Here is a 12,196-nt window from a genome sequence, read left to right as displayed (position 1 = left end):
GAGCGTGAGTACTGGGTGCCAGCTATGGGGAGAAGGGGTGGATGTTGGGAGAAGTAGATGTCAGTGTGGGTGCTGCAGGAAGGGGAAGTCATTGGGGGTTCTGGGAGAGGGAGAGGTCAGTTTAGGTGCTGAAGGAGGTCACTATGGGTGCTGCTAGGGACAGGAAGGGTGCTGCTGGGGGATGGAAACGTCAGTGTAGGTGCTGGGGGAGGGAGGGGTCAGTGTGGGTGCTGGGGGGAGGCAGGATCACTGCAGTGCTAATGCTGGGAAGGGAGAGGTTAGTATGGGTCGTAGGTGGACGGAGAGGTCCCTGTGGGTGCAAGGTTGAGGGTGAGGTCACTGTGGATGCTGTGGGAGGGAGAGGTCACTGTTGTCAGAGAGACACTATCTTACCTGCTCCCACACAGCTGTGGGGATGGTTACACTAGGATTCCTGTATGGCACCTCTTTACTCCAAAGTGTCCCAGATGGGGAGGAGCTTCCTGCAGGTGTAGGCGGGGCTTCGCACAGGAAGGGGACATAGCTTATTGCGGCCGGAGGCGGAGCATCGTTTTTTACGCCAAGGGGGCCTTTTTATAGGAATTTAAGGGCGGGGGGGGGGGGGGGGGGCTTGGGCACTCAAAGGCGCCCCTCCCCCACCTGCACGTGCCTGGCTTGCACAGCGGATGAAAGCAAATGGGCATTACTTTCTGGATGACCCTCGCATGTAATATCAGTTTTCCAGTAAAAGTTTAGCCTTCCTTTAAAAGTGCCCATAGCTTATAAGTAAAAGGGTAGGAGGGGGGTAGAGGTGTAGCAAAAGGTACAACAGCCCTATCGGCTGCTATGGGGCCCAGGAGCAGGTGAGTGAGGTCAATGTTCTCTATGAATTTAGCTTTGTCTTTTCAAGTCCCTCCATTCTACAGACCCTCTCATTGCCACCAAACTCTTTTAATTAAATCAAGCAATTTTGCTCAGGGAATAGGGTGAGGGATGTTCTTAGTGTGAGGGAAGTCAGTAATGGAATTATTATTTAGTATTTATATAGCGCCGACATCTTCTGCAGAGCTTTGTAGAGTTTAGTCTCATCGATAATCATCCATCAGAGGAGTTCATAATCTAATCCTTACCAATCGTAGTCTAGGGACGATTTTAGGGGGAAAGCCAATTAACTTATTGGTATGTTTTTGGGATGTGGGAGGAAACCAAAGTTCCCAGAGGAAACCCACACAGAGACGGGGTAAACATATAAACTCCATGCAGATAGTGGCCTGGCTGAAAATCGAACTAGGGACAAGGGCTGCAAGGCGAGAGTACTATCCACTATAATACTGCGCTGCCCAATGGAATGACTTCACTGTAGAAAGTGACATCACTGGTTAGGAAATCCTGCAAGAGAGTTATTGGAATCATGCTGACCAGCTTACCTTTCCTGCAGGCTCTGCATTATACTGTACATTTTGTATCTACACGCTGTATGTATTGTACACTGCAGTGCTCACCCATGCATGGCACATAGAACACGTTTTTGCTCAGGTGAGCTTAAGGCTATGAGCCCGGCAATTTTTAGTAATGCCTCTAGTCCAGAGATACTTAATAGCCGCAGCACAGTTTAGCTGTAGCCTAATGTCAGTACTAAAAACTATTGCTGAAGGAAGGGCTGATAATAATGTAATGTAAAATGAACCAGATGTTTCTCTTCTGCATGTGTTGTGGTGCTGAAGTGAGGGTTTTCTTGTTGTTGTTTTTTAAGTAAATTTAGTGGTTCTTTGCTAAAATTAAATAATTGCCGTAGACTGACAGGCCCCCCCCCCGTAGATTGACAATAACTGATCTGGTAGAGGAACAGGTACGTGCAGCGAGTTTACATGAGGGCTGGGTTCTCAACTCCTCCGCAACATTCACTAAGCAGACTGGGCAATCTGTTACTTTAATGTAGCCAGATCCACTGCGGATTTTATTAATCCCATGCTGGGTAAACAGTGAGGGTCGGTGTAATTACATTTCCAGGATGGTAGCAAGAAAAATAGATTAAGGGAGCGAGTGCTTTTTTTTCTGCAGCGATCGTTGTCAGGGAGCATTCAGGTAAAGCATCACTGATCCCTGGTCCCATTGTGTCATATCACCGCTACACAGACTCCCGCAACCTCTCCGCAGGAAGAGGGGGCTTTAGTGTTGAATGCCAGGATCGCATAGTTAAACTTAAAGCCCTATTTCTGGCACAGCTATTGCATGAAGGAGGGGAAAAACACTATGCTGTCATCATGTGCCATGTCCAATCTATGACTCTGCTCCATTTCTGCTGGGAAATGTGACATTGAATAAAAAAAGAGCAGAGAAAAAAATCAAATAGAAAAATTGTCCATCCTGAACCATATATAGTTAGTTTAATAGCTGAACTATTTTACTTCTTAAGAATAAAAAATAGTGGGACCAGCAGCACTAGGTTCCTAACAAGTCATCCTTACACCCCTGAAGGTACTTGTTGGGTCAGAAGGCACTTCAACTTGTCATATTTAATATGTTATTATTACACACAGGTGATAGGATTTTACACTGCCATTTGCAAATTACTCCCATCCTCCCAGTGTTTAGCGCTATGTGGATGAATATTGCTCAGTGGACCACAATCCCTTTATATTGCTGGGGGAGGGGGGGGGGCTATATATAAAATTTAAAAAACATAACACTGAATTGATCTCGCAGAAATGTTTCATAAATAATTCACCTCATTTTTTTGTTGGACACACAATTATACAATTTCCTAGACATTCGTATTTACATGCAGAAGCTGCAATGTTGCCAGCTATTAGCTGGTGATCACTGCAAGCCCCTATGAAGAGATTGACTAGTCCAAACCTGTCGCTTCTGTCAGATTTCTACTACCTACTGTAAGTGACAGCAACATAGGAGAAAAGTAATTTAGGGCTCATTTTACTCTGAAAAAAAAACATACTTCTTATTTGTACATGCTTGCACATATTTAAAATGTTACAATTTTTAGCCATAGTGCCCCTTTAAATCAGGACCCATATGTAATTAATGAAGAGTGGGGATGCTGAACATGGAAAAAGAGGGCAGATATTTTACTATCGCTACACCTAACCCTACTCTCACACAGAACCTTCCCCCTGATGCCTAACCCTAACAGCCTCCTCGTACAGACACTCTTCCTGACACCTAACCCTAACCACCCCTCCACACAGACACCCTTCCTAACGCCTAACCTTAACTGCCCCATCCCTGCACAAACTCCCTTCATGACACCTAACCGCCCCCCTGCACAAACACCCTTCCAGACCCCTAACCCTTAGGGCCTGAGCCCACTGATGCAGTTGTATCCGCTTCTGTCCGCTTTTCAGCATCTCTAACATTGATGTTTAACTGAAAAGTTGACATAACTGCGTCAGTGGGCTCAGGCCCTAACCATCCCCCCACACAGACCCCCTTCCTGACTCCTAACCCTAACTGCCCCCCCACAAACACTCTTCCTGACGCCTAGCCTTAACTGCCCTCCTCCCCCGCACAAAGACCCTACTAGGCGCCTATTGAAATAGCGGCATTGAGGGCTAATTTGGGCGCCTGTGGTGCCCGATAAACATTGGGCGCTAGACTTATTGCCCACTATTATTTCCTCTCAATGGCACTATTTCATTGGGCACTGCCAGTAGCAGACCTATGCCAAGGTCAAGTGGGGATGGTACTTCCCCACAAGCTTTCTTCAGTCATTGCTTATCTTGGCAAACCAGACTTGTGAGAATAAGTTAATTGATAAATCTATCTTTTATACCCTACAGGTGATATACTACACCAGATTGGGCTCCCGGTGTCCTTGTGTTCTTTTTTGTCCTATTAAACATAACAGAGGGGTTGCTTGTTAAAGGAATACTGTAGGGGGGTCGGGGGAAAATGAGTTGAAGTTACCCGGGGTTTCTAATGGTCGCCCGCAGACATCCTGTGCCTGTGCAGCCACTCACTGATGCTCCGGCCCCGCCTCCGCTTCACTTCTGGAATTTCAGACTTTAAAGTCTGAAAACCTCTGCGCCTGCGTTGCCGTGTCCTCGCTTCCCCTGATGTCACCAGGAGCGCACGGCGCAGGCACAGACCATACTGGGCCTGCGCAGTACGCTCCTGGTGCCATCAGCGGGAGTGAGGACACGGCAACGCAGGTATTGTGGTTTTCAGACTTTAAAGTCTGAAATTCCAGAAGTGAACCAGAGGCGGGGCTGGAGGATTGGGGAGTGGCTGCGCGGGCACAGGATGTCTGTGGGGGACCATTAGAAGCCCCGGGTAACGTCAACTCATTTTCCCCTGATCCCCCTACAGTGTCCCTTTAGTTGAAGGACCTGCAGCTGCTTATGTGGGGCTGCCTAAAGGTACATACACATGTCCAACTTTTTCGAACAACTTGTCGTCCGACTTGCCGTTTGAACGACAAGTTGGACGTGTGTACGCGCTGTCGAGCGACTGATAACAGCCAGTTTGCCCGATTCGCTCAGCGGATCCGCTTGACCAACTGTTATTCAAACGACTTTTAGGTCCGTACACGTACATAACCATACTAATAGTCATTTGTCAAACTAATAGACGTTCAAACAACAAGTCGTTTGATCAGTCATTTAATCTAGTCTATTGTTCTATCCAGTCCATTTTCCTTTATCAAGTTGGTTAAACGACATGTAAATTAGCCGCTTTGTGGGTCAGTGTGTACATGATGTCTGAACGACTTGTCGTTTGCACTTCAAGTCGTTCAAACGACTAGTTTAAACGACAATCGGGCATAAAGTTAGACGTGTGTACGCACCATAAGGCATGGGGGCTGCTGCTCCACACTGAAATGGAGGCTGTGCATGAAACTGAATAGATTCTTATGAAAGCAGGCAGGGGGAGAAAAAAGTATAAACTCCAACCTATTGTTAGGCGGCTGCTGAAAGTAGTAGTTACCGAAAATTACACTTATTAAAGATTTATAGCAGGAAGGTCCAAAGTCCAGCCCAGGAGCCAAATGTGGTCCAAAACTCTCTATAGTTCCAAATGGCCTGCAGGCCGTAGCTTTAATACTGCATGCAGGGGCCACCATGTATTACCACTTGCCCCCCACCCCACCCTTAGCTCACCAGCCACAACTGCAGCAGTAGCAGCCACTGATTAGCAGCCGCCACTATGCCAGCAGCAGTATGCCTGGTGTACTGAAAGGACATGCTAACTTCACACACTATATGGGCTATTTCCCGACAATTGGCAAAATATGTTGTTTAACCACTTGCCGACTACCCACTACCTATGGGCGTCGGCAAAGTGGCACCCCCAGGACCGCCTAACGCCGATCGGCGGTTCCTGGGGGACTGAATAGCCGGGGATGCGCACGCATCCACCGGCATTAGCCTCCACCCACCCACGACGGCAACCCGCTGGCCAATTAGCAGCGCCGGCAGGTTGTTAACCCCCGATATGCCGCGGTCAAAGCGTATAATACGCTTTATAATGTATACAAAGCGTATTATACAGGCTGCCTCCTACCCTGGTGGTCCCAGTGATCGAGGGACCATCAGAGCAGGAGGCAGCCCTTCTAGTATACACCCAAGCACACTGATTCTGCCCCCTAATCGCCCACAGCACCCCTCAGACCCCCCCTGATCACCCCCTCAGACCACTGTTTGCACCCAATCACCCCCCTAATACCCATCAATCACCCCCTGTTACTATCTGTCAACGCTAAAATTTAGATAAGGTCCTAAACTGCCCCCTGGGGGCTCCTGATCACCCCCCCCCACACCCTCAGATCCTCCCCAGACCCCCCCCCCCCCCATGTACTGTATACATCTATTCTCCCCTGTAATTACCCACTGATCACCTGTCAATCACCCATCAATCACCCCTTGTCACCACCTGTCACTGCCATCCGTCAGATCAGACCCTAACCTGCCCCTTGCGGGCACCTGTTCACCCGCCCACACCCTCAGATCGCCCACCGACCCCCCCTCAGATCACCTCCCAAGTGCATTGTTTACATCTGTTCTCCCCTCTAATCACCCACTGATCACCCATCAATCACTCATCAATAACCCCCTGTCACCACCTGTCACTGCTACCCATCAGATCAGACCCTAATCTGCCCTTTGCGGGTACCCAATTACCCGCCCACACCCTCAGATCGCCCTCAGACCCCCCCCCTCCCCCCCTGATCACCTCCCCAGTGCATTGCTTGCATCTATTCCCCCCTCTAATCACACCCTGAGACACCCATCAATCACCTCCTGTCACCACATGCCACCCCCTAGCACACCTACCCATCAGATCAGGCCCTAATTTGCCCCGTGTGGGCTCCTGATCACTCGGCCAAACTCTCAGATCCCCCTCAAACCCCCTTCCGATCACCTCCCCAGTTCATTGATTGCATCTATTCTCCCCTCTAATTACCCCCTGAGACACCCATCAATCACCTCCTGTCACCACCTGTCACCCCCTAGCACTCCTATCCATCAGATCAGGCCCTAATCTGCCCCTTGCAGGCTTCTGATCACCCGGCCAAACCCTCACCCACCCCACAGCAGTGACCACATCACTGCTGGTCTCTACGACTTAATTGTGGCTGAGACCAACAGTTATGCCACACAATACGCAACCGCCAATCCAAGAAACTACCATGCCCAGCCTTTTCGGTGGAAACCACTCCAAGTTTCCGCACGTAAAATTTTTTGGGGCCTTCTCCTTAACATGGGTCTAGTCAAAAAGAATGTATTGCGGTCTATGCACCCAATACATCACATGCCCATGTTCTCTGCTGCCATGTCCAGGTCACGATTTGAGAACATCCCGCGCTTCCTGCACTTCAGTGCCAATACAACCTGTCATCTAAGAGCCCACCCTGCTTATGACCGGTTCCACAAAATTCAGCCCCTCATAGACCACCTGTCATCAAAATTTGCAGATGCTTATACCCCTGAACAGTCATTTTGAGGCATTTGGTTTCCAGACTACTCCTCACGGTTTAGGGCCTCTAAAATGCCAGGGCAGTATAGGAACCCCACAAGTGACCCCATTTTAGAAAGAAGACACCCCAAGGTATTTCATTAGGTGTATGGTGAGTTCATAGAAGATTTTATTTTTGTCACAAGTTAGTGTAAAATTACACTTTGTGAAAAAAAACAATAAAAATCAATTTCCGCTAACTTGTGACAAAAAATAAAATCTTCTATGAACTCACCATACTCCTAACGGAATACCTTGGGGTGTCTTCTTTCTAAAATGGGGTCACTTGTGGGGTTTCTATACTGCCCTGGCATGTTAGGGCCCTAAACCGTGAGGAGTAGTCTAGAAACCAAATGCCTCAAAATGACCTGTAAAATCCTAAAGGTACTCATAGGACTTTGAGCCCCTTAGCGCACCTAGGCTGCAAAAAAGTGTCACACATGTGGTATTGTAGTATAATGTGTTTTGGGGTGTATTTTTACACATACCCATGCTGGGTGGGAGAAATATCTCTGTGAATGGACAATTGTGTGTAAAAAAATCAAAAAAATCTAATTTACAGAGATATTTCTCCCACCCAGCATGGGTATGTGTAACAATACACCCCAAAACACATTATACTATTTCTCCTGAGTATGGTGATACCACATGTGTGACTCTTTTTTGCAGCCTAGGTGAGCTAAGGGGCCCAAAGTCCTATGCCTTTAGTCTTTACAGGGGTGCTTGCAATTTAGCACCCCCAAAATACCAGGACAGTAAACACACCCCACAAATGACCCCATTTTGGAAAGTAGACACCCCAAAGTATTCAGAGAGGGGCATGGTGAGTCCGTGTCAGATTTCATTTTTTTTTTTTTGTCACAAGTTAGCAGAAATGGAAACTTTTTTTAAATTTGTTTTTTTGTCACAAAGTGTCATTTTCCACTAACTTGTGACAAAAAATAAAATCTTCTATGAACTCACCATGCCTCTTAGTGAATACTTTGGGATGTCTTCTTTCCAAAATAGGGTCATTTGGGGGTATTTATACTATCCTGGAATTCTAGCACCTTATGAAACATGACAGGTGCTCAGAGATGCTTCAAAATGGGAAAATTCACTTTTTGCACCATAGTTTGTAAATGCTATAACTTTTATCCAAACCAATAAATATACACTAATTGGATTTTTTTTTTATCAAAGACATGTAGCACAATAAATTTGGACAAAAATGTATATAGTAATTTTACTTTATTTGAAAAATGTCAGCACAGAAATTTAATAAAAAATCATTTTTTTGACAAAATTCATGTCTTGTTTGATGAATATAATAAAAACTAAAAATCACAGCAGCAATCAAATAGCACCGAAAGAAAGCTGTATTAGTAACAAGAAATGGAGTTAAAATTAATTTAGGTGGTAGGTTGTATGACCGAGCAATAAACCGTTAAAGCTGCAGTGGTCTGAATAAAAAAAAAAGTGTCTGGTCAATAAGGGGTTTTATGACTGCAGTCCTTAAGTGGTTAATCTTGCTAGTTTGGCCCCCTAGCACTCTCAAGAACAGCGAAATGGCCCTTGGCCTAAAAAGTTTGGGCACACCTGGTTTACAGTACTCTATTGTTGGGTCACAGGAGCAATACCTTTGGAGGTCAAACTGGAATATAATGGGCATCCTTTGGCAATGTCAGGGGACGCATCTGAGGACCTGTATACTTAGTGAGCTGTCCACCACTGCAGTAGAGCAGTCTGAGCTCACCGTGCAGATATCAGTGCAGATCTGTATTAATAAAACATGATTTTCATTTAGCAAGAACTTGCAGACAAACATCGGCTTGTGGCCCAGAGTCAGGAGGCCCTGTCTGACCTTTCTGAAAATCATCACTGTTCTGCAACTTTCTGTTGTCCTCGCGATCAATCACAGTTTAATTGAATACAGTATTAAATAAAGTAGGACTGGATCGATGTGTAACTGCTGACCTAGAATTAATTGATAGCTCTGTAAATGCAATTGAAGTATACAGATGAATCGTAGCTATTAAATGTTTGGAGAGATTTACGTTCTTAAAGGAAACTTACAGTGACTGTTTCATAGTTATTCAATTAAACCCTAAATTGAAGCAAAACGCCTGTTTATACAGCAGAGAGAGGATACAGTCTATAAATGTTTGTTATTGCTGACTGTGGGCTGTTTCATACCAAAAATCGCAAAACATGTTTGCGCTTTGCGATTTTCCTCTCTGTTGGCCCCAATCCAAATGCAGGAAAAATGCGTCAAAAATCGGAAATGCATTCAGTATGAATACATTCCCACGATTCCAATTGTAACTTTACTGTACTTGAGTTTGGAAAATTGCAAGTCTTTTTTTTCAAAAACCAAATAGAACGCAGCCGGTGTGAAAGGGCCATGTGGTTCGGGAGAATTAACCCATCCTATCGCAGTGTAGTGATGGTCATGTCTCGGGGAACTCATGGAAAAGCATGTGATCAGTTTGGTCAAGTGATAGATAAGTAAGTCTCTGATCTGCTAGTTATGATCATGTGCTAAATCCGGATGTGATTACAGCAAATCAGAGCTTTGCAAATCTATCAGCTGATCAAACAAATCACATGCTTCCCCATGAGTTCTCCTAGACATGACCATCACTATGATGCTGTGATACTGAGGAAGCTCATGTAAACCCAGGGACAGGAAGAGTGTCAGCAATAAAACCTGCTGATTTTCCTACCCTTACCCAATGTACAAAAAAAAAAAAAAAAATTTGTGAGGCTGTTTTGTCAGTTTTAAAAATATTCAGCGTTTACAATAGTAAGCCTAGTGTTGTTGTTCAAATTTGGAACATCGTTACTAATTCACCTCGAACAGCACACTTCAGCACTGAACCTGCGGACAGGGGCAGGGGGAGTTCACTTATAGTGATGAGCAGTGCTAAATAAAAATTTGCCTTCCTAAGACAGAAGATATTTGCAATAATTCAGCTATAATTGATCTAATTGATCATCCCTATTCACTTTGCGACGCATTTCACATGACTCCATACTTCCTCCTTCCAAAGCCAGGTAAGTGGATGCCCCCTGACAGCAGGTTTAGTGCAGAAATGTGGTGTTCAGGTGAATGCGTAATGATCTTCCGAAGTCGTACACACTATGAAGTCAATTCATAAAAGGCTTTGCGATCAAAAAAATCGTGTCGGGAAAATACCACATTCGGTATTTTAGATTTCTGTGTGCTAATTCATAAAAAAATGCAGTAGAAATGCGGTGTTTTACTGAACTAAAGTGTCGGTAACATGAGAAGAGTAGCTGGCTGAGTTGATAAATTTGCTGTTCTCTGTGCAGAGACAGCATTACAATAAAAGAGGCATACCCAACTTCCCTTTAGATGTGCATTGTTTGTTATACTGTCTCTGCTTGCCCCTGAATCTGCTCTGAATCTGTCTTTAGTCTTTCTAAACAATCTATTTAATTGCCACAGCTTAGAAGAACTTCAAGAAATTTTACACATGGCAGGCATTCTGAATTGAAATACACATCTGAAAACAGGTACCCAAGAAGTTAAAAACACAGCCTAGGGTATTCAGGGGAAGCCTTGTTTGTTCCGCACGCTGCTGCCTGGAAGATTTGTCTCCATTAACTGTTCTCTTATCGCTCCCTTATTACCTCTTCAAAGCAGTATTCTCTGTGCCATTACCGCCTGCTCTAATCTTTATGAATTGACATTTACTGACATGTGTTGGAGGTGTTTACAGCACAAGGCGGTGATTCACTGCACTGCTCCGGAATTTCAGCTTTTCATGCGGTAACAGCTTTTATGAATTGACATTTTGCTAAGTGCTCGCTAAAGTCAGCTGTTTTCAGCATTACCGGATGCGGTAATGCTTTATGAATCGACCCCATTTAGTCAACAACACAAGACATAAGTCTTGATGCAGTTTAGGAACTGATAACGTATAAGCATGCATGACTTAATGTGTCAGTATTTAAAGGGATGATTTGGCATCTCTGGTAGTGCATTTGTATGCACCCTAAGCTATTCGTGTAAACGCTTGTAATATATTGAGAATACAGAGAACTTTAAGATGTACACCAAAGCTTTGAACACACTCTAGACCAGGCATGGGCAAACTTGGCCCTCCAGCTGTTAAGCAACTACAAGTCCCACAATGCATTGCAGGAGTCTGACAGCCACAGTCATGACTCATAAAGGTAAATGCATTGTGGGACTTGTACTTCCGAAACAGCTGGAGGGCCGAGTTTGCCCATGCCTGCTCTAGACCAAGATGGCCATTAGTTGCCACCTCATCCAAGAATCTAGCGTGTGTACAGCTGATTCTCAATGGTTGTGCTCACTGTGAGGCCACCCCGTTGTCCCTTTTCTATTGAGAATAAATGTTGCTCAGCTATAGCAAGCAGCATGTCTGGCCTGACAGTCTAGCAATAATCTTCAAGGGTGACACATTGATCTAGTTCTTGTACACATTTTTAGCTTAGTATTCTTTAGTTCCTGAGTCTAACATTATTCTGTCTGTGCTTCTCCTCTGCAGTGTTGGCTTTACTTCAGAGTAATGTGGATCCCAACTTAAGTAATGAGGATGGATTGACAGCACTACACCAGGTATGTGGTAACATCATTTGTGCAGCGGAGACTAGCCCTGTGGTTAGCATATACAATGAGTGGGCTGAAGGAACATGTGTGGGTGGTGCTCTACTGATGCAGTCATTTGTCTTGCAGTGGACAGCAGAACAGCAGTAATGACACTTAGTGATTTGATTGCTGCCCTACTTTATTCAGTGTGGGCCCTGCAGATTGCGTTTCTCCAACGAGGTCACAGCAAAGTAAAGCTGGAGATACACTCTGCGATGTATGCCTGATATTAGGAGCAATCAGAAGTTCTGATTTTGAAACTGTTCAGTTTCAACTCTTTGCACTATTCATTATCAATCAAATTTCAGACCTTCTTGAATATTGATCACAATTCTTCTACTGTTAGCTTTTTACTACATGATGCTGCCTCCCCTCCTCATCACCTCCATCACCCTCTTGTACTCCTGCCGTGTTCAGTGTGATAAAGAATGGACATGTCTGAACAATGCTTGATCACCACCAGTCATCAGTTAATGTGTCCTATTTTTTATATAGAATTGTCATTACATTTAATGTTTAGATCTAATCTAACATCTAAGCTATTAAAAGAAATTATAGTGTATGCCGATCATAATAGACGGTGGCTAAGGCGTTGTCCTATACCAGGGAGTGGTACCCTTTAGC

General features: G+C 45.0%; 1 protein-coding gene across 6 annotated transcripts in view; it reads left to right on the top strand.

Moving 5' to 3' along the window:
• The window catches only part of PPP1R16B (protein phosphatase 1 regulatory subunit 16B), a 140,182-nt gene that overhangs the window by 60,477 nt on the left and 67,509 nt on the right, over positions 1-12,196 (top strand). For all 6 annotated transcript variants that reach the window (XM_068264291.1, XM_068264289.1, XM_068264294.1 and 3 more), the window contains exon 3: positions 11,472-11,542. In XM_068264291.1, coding sequence (XP_068120392.1) covers positions 11,472-11,542 — 71 coding nt within the window. The remainder of the gene's footprint in view (positions 1-11,471; positions 11,543-12,196) is intronic.

Source organism: Hyperolius riggenbachi, chromosome 12 (assembly GCF_040937935.1).
Source record: "Hyperolius riggenbachi isolate aHypRig1 chromosome 12, aHypRig1.pri, whole genome shotgun sequence".
Classification (NCBI taxonomy): domain Eukaryota; kingdom Metazoa; phylum Chordata; class Amphibia; order Anura; family Hyperoliidae; genus Hyperolius; species Hyperolius riggenbachi.
This window is presented reverse-complemented; position numbering and strand designations above follow the sequence as displayed.